A 16,643-nucleotide genomic window follows, 5' to 3' on the forward strand; every position below is an offset into this window, starting at 1 on the left:
CCATACCCATTCAGGCATAGAACTAGACAGGCATGGTTCTGGATACTATAGCACTGGTACTACCATTGACCTCAGTAGCACCTTACTCCCATACATATCTGGGGTGAGAGCTGTGATGCAAACCAGCATGTTGACTTGCTCCAGACCACAAGTGTGAAATATTAACCCTAACTTATTGAGGCATAGAACTAGATAGGCACGGCTCTGGATACATTACACCCATACTAACATGGGGTGGTACATGTAGGTGTGATGCAAACCAGCATATTGACTTGCTCCAGACCAGTGGTGTGAAGTTATGTGTTACAGTATATACTTACTAGATGAAATTGGAGCTGTGCAGGTATTTCTGATGTCTACATGTACCTGCACCTAACCTGCACTCAGTCCATGTTCTAGGTTAAACTTTACAATGGACATGTAATATGTGGACTTTTATTTGCTGCGTAGACTATCCAGAACCGTACCTGAACATAACCTTAACCCATTCAGGTATAGAACTACATTGTAGATGTAGATACAATATGTATAAACGTTACAGGCACATGTGATGCAAACCAGCATATTGACTTGCTCCAGACCTCTTGATGTGTAAAATATTCATGTGGCATAGATAAGGAAGCCGCCCTGATCCATGAGGCTCGCTGCCTGTGATATTTGATTATGCAAATCTGGGCGAGAAACTGCCTGATTTATCCCGACTTCCGACGAAGAGGTGGCCCTGATGGATTCCTCGGCGCTGACCTCTCCGCGGGGTCAAACAGGAGTAATATCAGGAAAAGGAGGTGTTGGATTAGAAGTGATAAATTTGGTCCGGAGGTTTTCTGTACGTGAGACACAGGCGTATACCTGGTGATGGCTCAGTTCTAATGGTCATTCAGGGTTTAGACTATTCTCTATTTTTAAAAAGGATACATGATACAAATCTGGTAATTCAAACCATATTCTCTAAAGTTAAAAATGAAAGTATCTAGACGAGAATCAAACATTATATTCAATTTTTTGTCGCCATAATCAGTTTACTTCCATGCATGGAAGTATTTTTTTGGGTGTGTTTGTGGGTTTGTTTGTATGCTTGTCTGGACAGGGAAGAGTTCTCCACGCTGACCTCTCGGCTGGGTCAAACAGGAGTAATATCAGGAAAAGGAGGTGTTGGATTAGAAGTGATAAATTTGGTCCGGAGGTTTTCTGTACGTGAGACACTGTGAGGCATACATTTGGTCCGGAGGTTTTCTGTACGTGAGACACTGTGAGGCATACAACAAGCAGAACATACTGCGCCTGCGACTACACTTAGGGAAACATGTCATTAATTGCTGTGTCTACATATTTAAAGATGACAGCCAAAATTGAAGAAATAACTGTTTTATATATCGATGTTAGAACATGTGTGTTTAACCTTTTTGGATCCATTTTTTACTAGGAACAAAAAATTGCTTCCCTTTCTTTTTGCATGCCTGCATTGGTTTTGGGGTACCCAGAGGATGTCATCCGCCAGCATATATACCCGGTGATGGACGGCATATATACCCGGTGATGGCTCAGTTCTAATGGTCATTCAGGGTTTAGACTATTCTCTATTGTTAAAAAGGATACATGATACAAATCTGGTAATTCAAACCATATTCTCTAAAGTTAAAAATGAAAGTATCTAGACGAGAATCAAACATTATATTCAATTTTTTGTCACCATACCCAGTTTACTTCCATGCATGGAAGTAGTATTTTTTGGGTGTGTTTGTGGGTTTGTTTGTATGCTTGTTTGGACAGGGAAGATTTCTCCATGCTGACCTCTCCGCGGGGTCAAACAGGAGTAATATCAGGAAAAGGAGGTGTTGGATTAGAAGTGATAAATTTGGTCCGGAGGTTTTCTGTACGCGAGACACAGGTGTATATACCCGGTGATGGCTCAGTTCTAATGGTCATTCAGGGTTTAGACTATTCTCTATTGTTAAAAAGGATAAAGGATACAAATCTGGTAATTCAAACCATATTCTCTAAAGTTAAAAATGAAAGTATCTAGACGAGAATCAAACATTATATTCAATTTTTTGTCGCCATACCCAGTTTACTTCCATGCATGGAAGTATTTTTTTGGGTGTGTTTGTGGGTTTGTTTGTATGCTTGTTTGGACAGGGAAGATTTCTCCATGCTGACCTCTCCGCGGGGTCAAACAGGAGTAATATCAGGAAAAGGAGGTGTTGGATTAGAAGTGATAAATTTGGTCCGGAGGTTTTCTGTACGTGAGACACTGTGAGGCATACAACAAGCAGAACATACTGGGCCTGCGACTACACTTAGGGAAACATGTCATTAATTGCTGTGTCTACATATTTAAAGATGACAGCCCAAATTGAAGAAATAACTGTTTTATATATCGATGTTAGAACATGTGTGTTTAACCTTTTTGGATCCATTTTTTACTAGGAACAAATAATTGCTTCCCTTTCTTTTTGCATGCCTGCATTGGTTTTGGGGTACCCAGAGGATGTCATCCGCATAATGAAATCAGTTTGGCCTGAGATGGTCTGATTTTAGCACATTCCACAATGCATTACACATTTTGCCTCGAAATTCCAAGGTCAGTTTAGGACTTTTAAACAGTACTGTAATATTTTATGACAGGTTTGATGCAATAATAGTGCTTTAACAATGATAGTCAATTGAAAGTGGTTTGAGCTAAAACCAATTGTAGTCGGAAATGATTGATAATCAAACTTGTGAGCCAAATGAAAACGTTTCAACACTTTGTCATAAAACAATAATCTACTTACGCCGAAAACGCAAGCCACTTACACGACAAATCCTCTACTTTCTTACCCTAATCCACTCAGGAGCCTTGTTTCATGCGCCGAGTCCTGATTTCAACTGGGGAATTAGGGACCAGTAAATCACCAAGTTCATTACTCAGTCTCAGTGGTACTAGTGCGTGCCTAATCCTGAGCAATTTAGATTTTTGGGTAAATCCCCTTTCTCGGTCGTAAAAAAGAAATCCCACCGTTCAGCAATAATGACAGTCTACATCGGATAACTTTGAACACAAGTCCAATTTTGGTTGTTCAACAGTTTCTCAGCGATCGTCCTCTAGTGGTAGTGAGGCCCTAAGGCCCAGAGTTTAGTCTCGCCGTGTTATTGCAAAGATTCTAGCTCCAGACAATATGTCTGCTCATTACCTGTGTGTGTGTGACTGTTTTGTCATCTTTTGTATCATACATTTGCATTATATACTGCAAAAGTATGATCTAAAATATTGCAATACAAAAATGTTTCAAATTATGATAAAATTAAGGGTCACACAAGTCCAATTTTGGTTGTTTAACAGTTGCTCCGCAATCATCTTCTCGTAAAGACAAGGTCCTTTGGTCTTTTACATCTTTGCATTATATTAACTGCAAGTACATTGTATGATCTGAAATTTTGCAATACTCTCTCAACAGTCTCTCAGCAATTGCTGTTGAGTCACAAAATAAGACCCTCAGGCCCAGAGTTTTGTCTTGCTGCATTATTGCAAAGATTCTACATGTAGCTCCAGGCCATATGTGTACTCATTACCTGTGTTCATACATTTGCATTGTATACTGTAAAAGTATGATCTAAAAATTTTGCAATACAAAAATATTTCAAACTAGAAAGGCCAATATTTGCTTTGGAGCAAATATAGCGATGGGTTCACCACATTTTACCACATGGCAGGGAAAGAATGAGAAACACATTTAGGGAAAACAATGCTTTACATTGATATAACTATAGTATGAAGTAACATACAACTAAGACTACAACAGTTGGATAGCTATTCCCTACATTATTGGTTAGGATTGCATAATGCAAACTGTTGATTTTCAAGATAAAAAGAAGCGTTCATAGCCCGCATTCCAATGCTGGAGCAGGAAAGCTTAAAATACCTACCAAAACACTTGAATACAGACATACTGTCAGTATGGCATGGCTCTGTGCAGGTGTAAATGAAGTTAAGCCAGTTAAATCCCAACAGCCAATCAGCAAGGAGAATAGAGGAAAGCTGCATGCCTATTGGTTGATGCCTTGCATGCCATTGTGATGACTCATGTCCAAATGTGGTAAACACTGCACACTTACACAGTAATACATTAGCTATTACACAGCCAAAAAACTCAAATAAAACCATTCTAAAAGCCTGTATCACAATAATTTAAAAAACGCCTAGGGGTATTTGCCCACTGTACCTCCATACCAAATTTCAGGACCTTAGGCCCTAAAATGAAGAAGCTGAATCCATTTAAAGATATGGCAGGAGGAGGAGAAGAAACATCAGAAAAAGCAATATGGCTTCACCACACCACTTTGTGGTGTGGTGAACCCATAATTATTATCAAATTAAGGGCCACACAAGTCCAATTATGGGCTCACACCAGTCCCTCAGAGATCCTGCTCTAGCTAGTGGCAATGAAAACCTTAGGCTTAGGCCCAGGTTTGGTCTTGCCGCATTATTGCAAAGATTCTAGCTCCAGGCCATATGTCTGCTCATTACCTGCCAGTAGTAGGATCAGCTGGGTAGGCCATTAGCAGGGAGACTTGATTGTGGCAGAGAAATGCTGATCAGGGAGCCGGGATTATTCCTGCAAATCTCGCCTCTCGGAAGGAATTTGGGAAAAAATCATTTCATCCTTGAACATGAATTATGCAAGCGACGTGGTCTCCTTGGGAAGTGGAGGAGGGAGTTTTGTTACAAGTTATTTAAGCACGAAATGTCTTTAAGTTTATGCATTGGAAATATTACTTTGGGTGGCTGAGCTGTGGGTTTGTTTAAGACAGCAATATATGCTTGAGCTATGCAGAGCTCGAAATACTCTTTCTGTATACCAGTCCTGCACTGTTGCAAGTAACATTGAACATTACCAAACTAATGAGGTCAATAACCCAGACCAGGTGTCTGTCACCATGGTAACAGGTGCTGTAGCAGACTCCTTGTGGTTTTGGGTTACACCATGTAGCAAGTTGCAGGACAGAGTTGGAGGGGCTGGTCGCTATACATTGTATATGAGTTTGAGTACGAATGAACAGAGCAGTTTAGTTAGGCTGGACCATGTGAAGGTAAACATTATGCACATTTTACTTTGCAAATATTACCTTAGATTCAAGTCTTTAATAGCATTATCTACAAGCTTACGATCAAAGATATGTAAATATCCAGATAACAGCCTTCGTCACAGACCATTACTCTTGCTACGTGGTGTCAGAAACAAGCCCATCCTTAACTCCCAGGGTGCCGTGCTGCCTGTGATAAGGCTGTTGCCATGGTAACTAATGACAGAGGCTGAAGAGATAAACAAGAGCTGTTTATGAGGGCTGATCTTGTGGAGTCTGCATTATTTCCCCTGGTACGGTGGTCCTACCGTCAGGGATGGGTTTCATCTGGAGAGTGGGCGAGGTTTGGGTCCCTTAAGCAGGGAACGTCAGGATTGTCATTCTGTTGGGAACTTGATGTAAAGTTTCCAACGTTTGGCAAGCCTGAGGCCTGGAAAAATGTAGACTATTGTTTCCAGTTTCAGTGCTGAAAAAAATTACTGTTGCTAGGTAGGGATTCACTCTCTTTTTTCTAAAATGATTAACACGCATGAAACACACAGTCATGAAACACATGCATATACGAATTAACAAAATGTAAAACTGAAAATGGATCAGGACCAGGGCTGTTTCACCTGAGTTGCTTCTGAAAATGAGTGAAATAACATTTCAGACCATATAGAGGCGTAGGGTTTAAAATTCTGAATGATTGATATATTTCAACAACTATTCAGATGTCTCACCTGGCAATTTTTTACTCTAGATTCCTGCTAGTATGGATAGCCTTCAACAAGTTGTCAGAAGTCATCACATAACACTTCAAAATCCATATACATTAGTCATGTACTGCTGAATTACCTTGTTTTTACAATTTGAACGATACATACAACAGGGCAAGAACAACCACAAAAACTGGACATGAACACACTAACACTACATCTCACAACTTGTTGTTTCTTGATAGTTGAGCTTGTCAGATATCATTAACATCCGTGTCCATAATATCACCAGGGTCCATAACATCGCCACCTTGAGAAACAGTGTGCTTAAAGATATTTTTACTGCAACATACTTTTGGTACGCACTCCTTCACACATCAAATGTACATACTGTACCTAGGGTATGTTGCAGTAAAAGTATCTTAAAGCACACTGTTTCTCAAGGTGGGGATATCATGGACCCTGGTGATATTACGGACACAGATGTTACATAATAGTCTAAATGATAACACACATGGCATTTCAGCAGTGCTGATGTTTCCCAGACCACAGACGGTAATATCATCACACCCCGGTATTGTGTTAAACTGCAGACAGTGATAAATAACAGGAGCTGCTGCGATGAGCCACGCCAACAGTCCATCTTGCCAGTTTGATTAATAAAACCACTTGTTTGGCCCCCATCTTAATGCACCCCCGTAAATCTTTCATGAAGAATACGGACGATAATTAGGGGATCGCATGTTTGCTTCTCTAACCTTTTAACATTCCCACCCGTAAGGCCACACCAATTTAATTTGTTGTTTCTCTGATTTTTTTTTTCAGAAAAAATATGAAGCGACGGCGAAAGAAAAAAAAAAAAAAAACAGGCCAAGGCACCCCATGATACCCAGAAATGTTAAGATATGAGCCATGAAGTGAACACACCAGGCTGGTTTATAATTAAAACTGTAGATTTTGAACTTTTAAGGAAACAAAAAATTGCATTGTTACATTAAAAAACTTTCACAATTAGGAAGACAGGGACTTTCTTCAACCATTGGGGCCAAAATGTGTCTTTCATTAATATTGAGTATTTTGCTGTTGATTTAGAACCCCTAGCTGTTGATTTAGAACCCTTAGCTAGTTGACTTTTTTTTGCAAATCAGAAAAAAATGGACAGGGCGAATCCAAGAAACAACAAATTAAATTGAGGAGGCCCAATATTAAAACCGTGGCAGGTTTTAAGGTCATTGCATCACATGTGAGGGTGGGATTGACATGATGAATGGTGTAGTGTGGGAACAGTGTTAAACACTTAGACATAACAAAGGGGTCAGCGACGGGACGCATTCGTCTTTGTGATCCCGTTTAATCTAATCAGCTTGACTGCTTAATCCCTCCGACATGCGCAAATGAAAGCATTAACACCTGTTTATGATACTGCTGCAAAGTTTAAGTTCTTAATTAGATTTGTAACATGTGTAAGGTAACAATATGATACAGGTTAGAAGTCTTTCCTCACAAACAAAGAACTGTAACAAATCATGACAACATGCACAAATGAAAGCATTAACACCTGTTTATGATACTGCATTGCAAAGTTTTAAGTCCTTAATTAGATTTGTAACAGGTGTAAGGTAACAAATGATACAGTACTTTATTTATTTTTCCATGATGATACAGTTAGGTTGAAACTTGACCTGTTTTTCAGGCAGTTTTTCACTCAATAGCATAGATTTTTGATTTTATAACACTCCTGGTATTTAGTAACAAATGATACAGGTTTAGAAGTCTTTCCTCACATACAAAGTACTGTAAATCACTTTGTGATTGTTTCGTTTTTGCGATGACTTCTTCACTGCGTATTCATGACATTGCAATACGTCTTCCTTGTATGACTGCTGTATTGCAGAATTGTTTCAACACCGTGAAAACCCCTCTTTCCCTCCTATATAAGGAGTAAAACCACAGAGAAAGCTATACAATTTATGATAGTAGCTGTCAGATACACAGAAGAGAAAGATCCAAAAAGTTTCAGCCGTTACAATTTATCAGTACACCGGAAGCGTTCACAAATATTTAAAGGCATTAAGATCTAGGATTAAGAAGGCCAGCTCGTTAAGAGATAAAAATAATAATTAGCATGAATAGACACCCATCATCTTACTTCCTAATCACCCACTCTGTCTTGGTTTGGTTTTAAATCTGTCGTATATGAAGACAAAGATCACAATTATTCAAACGTAATCCGGTGTGAAATATGGTGAAAGTAATTGTGAGAATGGTTGCCAATCCCCCCTGCTGAAACGCATGAGTGATTCTTGCTATCTGTAACCAGTGGGAGGGGACATAACTGTGCTGTAATCCGGAGATGGATCAGCACAAGGCCTTATCTCTACCCAACAACTCTCAACCCAGTTGTTCACGGATTACGGAGGCTAATCTGTGTCGTTTGATGGAGTGCACACAAATACAGCTTAGTGTTATCAAGAACAGTTCAGCTTTTGGTCAAAGGAAAATCCTGCTGTGAGGTCTGAAGTACTTTGTTTTTGAGTACTGTGAAAACTTACACTGACTCATTTTTCTTCCTGGTATGGTAGTATTGTTTTGGATGGCTCATATGTGAAAGGTTGTGCCAGTTGATGGAGCGCACACAAATACAGCTTAGTGTTATCAAGAACGGTTCAGCTTTTGGTCAAATGAAAACCTACTGTGAGGTGTAAAGTACTTTGTTTTTGAATACTGTGAAAACTTGCAATTGCACTAAGTCATTTTTCTTCCTGGTATGGTAGTATTGTTTTGGATGGCTCGTATGTGAAAGGTTGTGCCAGTTGATGGAGCGCACACAAATACAGCATAGTGTTATCAAGAACGGTTCAGCTTTTGGTCAAATGAAAACCTACTGTGAGGTGTAAAGTACTTTGTTTTTGAATACTGTGAAAACTTGCACTAAGTCATTTTTCTTCCTGGTATGGTAGTATTGTTTTGGGTGTATGTGAAAGGTTGTGCTAGTTGATGGAGTGCACACAAATACAGCTTAGTCTTATCAAGAACGGTTCAGCTTTTGGTCAAATGAAATCCTGCTGTGAGGTTTAAAGTACTTTGTTTTTGAGTACTGTGAAAACTTCCACTTAGTCATTTTTCTTCCTGGTATGGTAGTATTGTTTTGGATGGCTCGTATGTGAAAGGTTGTGCTGGTTGATGGAGCGCACACAAATACAGCTTAGTCTTATCAAGAACAGTTCAGCTTTTCGTCAAATGAAATCCTGCTGTGAGGTCTAAAGTACTTTGTTTTTGAGTACTGTGAAAACTTGCACTTAAGTAATTTTTCTTCCTGGTATGGTAGTATTGTTTTTGGTGGCTCAAACTTGTGATATGTAGGCACAATATTATCCAGCTTACCTTTATTCTAGATCAGTCAATGACAGTCACTGCTGTTTGTAGTGTTATGATTTAGCTCTTACTACCATTCTGCCCCTCAATCATCGTTTGTCTTGAATGGGGTGAGGAGAAGCGTTCAATTTATGATAACATTACGTCTTTGCTCGCTGGCAAATTTACAGGCCAGATCGTGGTCTTATATCTCGCATCTGTCATCGCAGCTTGCAAGGTACACGCAAAATAGGGGGACACGAGGTAACCTGACAGCCTGGGGGTAGGGAATAATCCGTCGTACATCATTTCTGACATCTTTGGATAATGGAATAGAGCAGACTGTGTGTGCAGCTGTAGAGGTATTGAGCACTGCTCTACTGACGCTTATTACCAGGCAGGCCCCGGAGCTGCCGGTTATTGAAATTGTCAAATGTGATTCATTGTGTGGACGGCTTCGGGATCAATGCCACTTCCGTGATTATCTCAGCGCGGGCGGTCAGAGCCTAAAACCAGCTCAGAAAAGAACAAGAAATAGTCATGCCCTGCAAGTAGTAGGGTTATCAACCAAGGATTGAAGTGTTCAAAGACTCATTCTTAACTAGATCTATCGCAGAGTGGAACTCACTGTCACCCAGTACAGTAGGGCCATTATGACTAGATAGCTTTCAACTATATTAAGAGCTAGATGTTCAAAGGTTGAGTGTAAAAACAAGTCGTTCGGTGTGATGTAGCCAGCTGCTGCCATGCTGTGTGCCTGCAATTATGCCAAAGGGCGGTTATACAGGCTATACAGATACAGATACAGAAGCTTGTGTGTTATACCGAAGGATAGTTATACCAGCTATACAGATACAGAAGCTGAAAGGACAGGGTCAGAGGTGTAGCTAGCTCTCTGCTGGGCTCTGCCTGGTTAGCTGACTTCAAAAGGTTCTGGCCTCTAGACTTGTGGCCTAAACCCCTGTATGTAAGGCAGAAAGACTGCTGCCTGAATTTTTCCAAATAAAGTCTGCATCACTCGCTTGGCTACCTCTGTGTGGCAAATCACAGGCTTACACACCGGCATAGCTCTGGCCAGTTCAAATGTTGAACTTCCCATTTTATGAACTCAAGACTACCATATTGTGTAGTGATCTTGATATACGGTGCGTGACTGTCTTTCCTAATTGTCTTTTTTAAATGTAAAAATAGCAATAAGTGTACAGTCAGCTGCAATCGTATATAATGAAGTGGGTGAAATCAAGAACCAAGAGATTAAATTGGTGTTGCCTTACAACCCTAGGGCCACAAGGTTCTTACTGTAGGCAAAGATGGGGTTATAATTGTCACGGCTTCATTTACAGAAGTACATTTTAATTTCGTGGCCTTGTGCCAGCAAGCTGTCTTTGATTGTAGCTTAGGCATGTTCTCCATTAGTGGCAAAAGCGTTTCTCTTCTCACCAGCTGTCAGTACAAGAGAGATGACAACCTCTCAACGATGAATAATTCAGCCACTCAAAGCAACTTTCACACTCAAACCTGCTACAATTAGGGCTGATTGTTAGCTTGGCTAGGCCTAGGGAAAAAATGTTGAGTTTTCTGTTTCCCAACCTACCATAATAAAACCTGCCGACTCTTGTCTTATGTAGTGTGGACCCCTGCAAGTAACATAAATTTTTGAGCTGATTGACCTTTTCTAGCTTCATGATCTGACACCTGAGTTATAATCAGTTTTCCAACATTGAAATTGAAAATAGAAGGGTCCTCATGCAAATTTTACTTTGTTAAACTGTATTTTGTAAATTGACCCCTATATATTAGATATCATTGAAGTTTGAAAAAAAAAAAGGAATCCCTACCTACCAACCCTAAGGTTTTTAGGACTGAAACAGGAAACAGAATTTTTTTCCCTAGGCCCTATCTTTCTCTTCACGTGAATATACATTCAGTTGTAAAGCTAGATGTTGACTAGAGTCGGGTGTGCCTGCAAGGTTTTCTCTGGGATGAGTTATGTGAACATAAACACGATTTATATCAGCTTTCAGTGCCAGTCAGTACAGATGTGCTTTCCCCTTAGTGCTGAAACTCTGGCTGTTGTTGTAAATCTGTAATAGCTTTGTCCTTGCCTGGAGCTCAGGCTGTCAGCTTAAAATACTGATATGCTTTATCGTCAACACTATCAAACACAGTGACTAGGACACCTGTGCTATCATGCTATCAGGTAGATTGTTGTAAATTCACAGATTGTTATGCCTGTACAGTGCAACTGATGGAGAGGACAGAAAATTTTTTTTTTTTAAATTTCTTACCACCAGTGCTGTAAGCATGTTGAAATTCGACTGCATTTAAGATATGAATACATGAATCCTGAAGTGTCTGATACTGTAGATGTGTTAGTTTTGCAGTGGTTATTTTCCCAGTAGGGGGAAAAAGGAGGTCTTCACATAGCTTCAAATTCACTGTTTAAACAATTGTTTTTAGAGACCAGGGTAAATCTGAGGTATAAGGGTAGGAGTAACAAATGCTATATTACTGTGTAACATCTATATCTACAAGATCTCCTCTCTCTTTTTGGAACATGCATAAACATTTTGCATAGTATTTTTATATACATCATAGTTCTTGAATAAGAAGCATCTAAATGTTTATTTCTGTTGCCTTCCCAGATTCCCTGTTCCAGTTGTTGATCGACCTGGTGAACAACTCAGGTGCTGAGACGAGCCCGACCTCGGACTGCACGTCCCTCGCCGCCCTGGCCTGCTCCTGTCTGCTCAGCCTGGTGGTTGCCAGGGGCGACACGGGGAAACTGCTGAACGCCGTGGCGGCGCTGTTAATCAGCCCGGGGAGCCAGTCAGCGCAGGCCGTCAAGGTGAGGAAGACTTTTCTACTTTTTTAGACCTTGGTGTAATAGCCTAACCTATGTAGCGTACGTAGTCCAGTAGTTAGCACCCTGTTTCTGGACTAAGAGGTTAGGAGTTTGAATCCTGCAGTGCAAGCAGTGGAGGGCAGGAAGACTTTTGTACATTTTTAGACCCTTCTTTGTAATAGCTAACTCGGGAAAAGTGCCAAAATACCAAAGCATATCAAAGACGGTTCCATAATGTTGCATGTGTTGTCCAGTGGTTAGTGACCCTGCGTCTGGACCAAGAGGTTGGGAGTTCAAATCCTGGCTGTTGTGACCTGACATGCACACTACTGTAAAGGGTTGCAGTCCCTAGGACAGGACGTTAAGCTGTGGTCCACTGGTCATTGTGCTTGTCAAAAAAAGAGCTAGTAGATCCAGAATTTCCCTGCTACAATGAACCTGTAAATACTGGGTATAGTGTCTGTCTTTTCTATCACAACCAGTAGTAGAATAACTCTTCAATGAGATTGAGATTGCTCTCCGTTTTCCTTTTTCCGTACCAAACTGTACCTTCTCCAAGTTGTCTTCTGCCTTCCAACTGGCACAGTACCTGACACAGAAAAACCTTTACACACGACAGAAAGACTAAGGAGGCCTTCATGCAAAAGTGTGGTGATAAAAGATGTAGCTTTGAGAAGACACAGTAACCCTTTGAACAAAGGGACTCTCAGGTTAATGAATAGTACGCCCACTTGGGGGCAGTCGGGTGTTCAGAAGTCACAGTGAGTTATAGACATGACAAAGAACGTGTGAAAACTCGTTAACATTATCTAATCAATCAGGTGACAAGTCGATGCTTTTGGAGGATCTTTCACCCCCGATGTTAATGGTGCCTGCTATCACGATGGTATTTACCAAGTTGAATGTGGCACCCAGGCTCTGAATGTCGTCCATAATGCATTTTCAACAAGGGCGCGGTGGAATGAATGGAGTTTTGCCATTAGAGGTAACATAGATCGTGAACTAGAAAATGCTTGTACTTTTGAATGGGAATCTGAATGAGTGATAGTTATTGTACTTCACATATGGAAGCCTGTTGCACATGTACAGGAATGTAAAAAGTTAGCTTGAATAAGGCATTTTCATCAGCAACAATGAAATGGTTAAGTTATAGAAATTGTTAGAAATTTGACTCCCAACTGCCTTTGTACAAAAAATTGTGAAATTTTAGGTGAAATTTTTTTTTTACTTGAGATGTATTCATCATTGATTTAGCATATTTGAAGCAATGAAAGCAGAAGGCAAATAGCAAAGTTAGTAGGGAAATTGACAAAAGATACCCTAAATTTATCCTAAAACTTGTAAATTTATAACAAGTTATCAGCAATTGCTTTAGAACAGGTCAAGGTCCACATGCCAATACGTCATCGCCGCCCTTTGTTCACGTACTCCCACTCCGTTTTGTTAGTGGAACAATCTAAGAACCATTCGGGGAATCAATAGTGCGGTATTGACAAGAGAAGGAAACCAGAGGGAGAAAAAATCCCTTCGTTATCAGGTATTGATTCATTAATTGCAGAGTTAGCTGCTGGTGTGTGCAGGAGGCATGACTGAAGCACATCCGTCTGGTTCTGACGCTCTGCCAATGTTTGCTATCACTCTTGGGCCAAGGAAAAAAAATCATTTGTTTCCAGTTTCAATATCATGGTGCAATTGGTAGAGTGCTCACTTTGTAACCGGGAGGTCGTGAGTTCAAACCCCAGCCGGCTCATACTAAAGACTTTAAAAATGGTACACACTTCTTTGCCTGCTCAGCACTCAGCACATATGAGAAAGAGTGTGGGAAGGTCAAACACATAGCACTACCAGCGGACTAGTGTCCTGTTGTAGTGCCTTGCACAACTGTGTGGTCAAAGGGCACCACCCTACACTCTGCATAAGAGCATGGGAGACCTTCTTCTTCCAGTTTCAGGTTCCTAGCAAAAACCTGCCAACCCTAGCCTTTTTTGGGGTGACCCCTAGCAAGGCCATAGAATTTTTTATCTGAATTAAAAACCCTCTTATACTGTAACATTATTTCACAAATTTTTAGAATCAAATGTTTTTTGAGTATGTTCAGTAAAATATCTGTTTCTTCACTACAGGAGAAATTTCAGGACGGGTCCTAGAGACAGCCCTGATTCTAAAGAATTTCAGTTTTGTATTTACTTGTTGGATCTGTTTAACTAAATCTAAAAAATAAGACCATCCCCACCTTCTAATTTTCCCGAATTTTTTCAGGACTATAACAGGAAACAGATCATTGTTTTTCCTAGGCCTAATGATTGTACATACTGAACATTAAACCAGAAACACAACATTGTTTTTCCTAGGCCTAAGATACTGGACATTAAACCAGACACACAATATTGCTTCTCTTAGGCCTAAGTATTGTAGATACTAAACATCAACCAGAAACACAATATTGTTTTTCTTATGCCTAAGGATCATAGGTACTGAACATTAAACCAGAAACACAACATTGTTTTTCCAAGGCCTAAGTTTTGTAGATCCTGAACATTAAACCAGAAATGCAACACTGTATTTCCTAGGCCTGAGGATTGTAGATACTGAACATTAAACCAGAAACACAACATTTTTTTCTGAGGCCTATTGACTGTAGATACTGAACAAGAAACCAGAAACATAACATTGTTTTTCTTAGGCCTAATGATCTTAGATACTGGACATTGAACCAGAAACACAACATTGTTTTTCTTGGGCCTAAGTATTGTGCATACTGAACGTTAAACCAGAAACACAACATTGTATTTCCCAGACCTGAGGATTGTAGATACTAAACATCAACCAGAAACACAATATTGTTTTTCTTATGCCTAAGGATCATAGGTACTGAACATTAAACCAGAAACACAACACTGTATTTCCCAGGCCTGAAGATTGTAGATACTGAACATTAAACCAGTAACACAACATTGTATTCCCCATGCCGGAGGCTTGTAGATCCTGGAAGGTCAGTAGTTAATGTGGGGAAAGGTGTCTCTTGGCCTATATAATTGATCCACAGTAAATGTGGTTAGGGAGCTCTGGGAAACACAGTGCTGGTGTGGGAAAGCTTGCTAGTAAGATCTTATATCTATTCTGGGAAACACAGTGGCTATATGCTGAAGTACTTCGGCTGTACACAGCAACCTTGGTGCATTGGAGTCATCCACTTAAACATTAGGTTTCACATGTTTTCACACAATGTCACAAATACAGCATGGAGGATTTATAGCATAGAACACCCTTAGCCTCTACCAGGCTTCGGAAGGCGGCTGTAAAGAGTACAAGTAAAGTGGACTCTAGCGGAGCAATTCCCATGCCAGTGCTGGTGTGGACAATCTTGCTAGAGCTTATATCTATTCTGGAAAATCTTATGGCTGGTGGAGAATAGCTTGCTACAGCTTAGGTCAATTCTGTGAATTGTTTGCAGGCTATCTACTGGTACATGTACAGTCGAGTGAACTATAACTAAAAGGTAATGTTATGAGAAGGATTCTGCTTTTGTCCTTCTATAAATTGCTCTTCATAACCTTGAAACTAGTTCGGTGATGGACAGACGATCTAGTAATATTGTTAAGTCAGTGGAACAACTCGTCCCTTCATTTATGTGGGTAAATAGACCCATTCGACTTTCACGGACCGCATAAACTGCTTACATCACAGGGGGGACATTTCGAAAGAACGTCGTTCTAGAACGCTGACGTTGAGCGGCTTGCGCTCGCCATGTCCCCCCTGTCAGATCATTTTTTTTACTAAAAGGTAGGTAAGTGTCTTTTTTTCTCGGTAATATATGCGGAAATGACAGGAAAACAGGCACCAACATTGTATGGTGGCAATCCGTACAACAATTTAATGTTATTTTGTTCTATGACGTATGCAGTTTATGCGATCCGTGAAAGGAACTTTCGAATGTCCCCCCTGTGACGTAGTTTCTATTCAAAATGTCCCCCCTGTGACGTCTGCAGTTTATGCGATCCGTGAAAGTCGAATGGGTCTATTAATAAAATGGAAAAAGTTTAATCCTGTAGCCTGATTGAGGCTGTAGCCCGGTGAATCCACTGTGTCTAGGACAGTGTCTGTATTGCAAGTCTTTTTGTATCCCTTGATCAGAAGATGGTATGGTCACCAAATTAAAATGGTAGATAGCTCATAGGCTTACAAAGAAGTGACAGAAGCCTCCTCGCAGTTGTTCTGAAAGTTCAAGGTCATTTTATTAGAGACCTTTGACTCGGAATAACTGCATGGAGATAGCATGGTCAGATTGGCACGAATTCCGGCTTGTTTTAGAGCAGACCTACACCCAACTGTCAGATTTATGCATAGAAGTACATAAACCATTAAGCCTCGATCAGCGGCCTCTGTACAGGAATGTTATGAATACCTGCTGAGATAAAACAGAACTTCGCGGATGTCCCCCGGGATTGTACCACTTGTTGTGGCGGGGGTGGTGCATTATGACTGGCCGGAGGGAGAAAATACGGTGTCGGTTATACGTGTGCATAACCGGAGGCGCGGCATCTGGGAACTGTCAAACGCACCCGACTTTGATGCTGCGCATTCCATCACTTTTTCCTCCCGTGATTTACTGCGTCCGTCGGTGAATTAATGGAGTCGTAATAACATGGAGCAGGGCTCGAAATACTTTTTTCCAGCACGTG

The 16,643-nt window shown here is 40.5% G+C and overlaps 1 protein-coding gene across 1 annotated transcript in view; it reads left to right on the top strand.

Annotated features, from left to right (window-relative positions):
• Positions 1 to 16,643, top strand: part of LOC109487224 (E3 ubiquitin-protein ligase MYCBP2-like) — a 212,734-nt gene that overhangs the window by 111,641 nt on the left and 84,450 nt on the right. The window contains exon 5 of the mRNA XM_019791210.1: positions 11,762 to 11,964. Coding sequence (XP_019646769.1) covers positions 11,762 to 11,964 — 203 coding nt within the window. The remainder of the gene's footprint in view (positions 1 to 11,761; positions 11,965 to 16,643) is intronic.

This window comes from Branchiostoma belcheri, unplaced genomic scaffold (assembly GCF_001625305.1).
Source record: "Branchiostoma belcheri isolate BF01 breed outbred unplaced genomic scaffold, Haploidv18h27 scaffold87, whole genome shotgun sequence".
Classification (NCBI taxonomy): domain Eukaryota; kingdom Metazoa; phylum Chordata; class Leptocardii; order Amphioxiformes; family Branchiostomatidae; genus Branchiostoma; species Branchiostoma belcheri.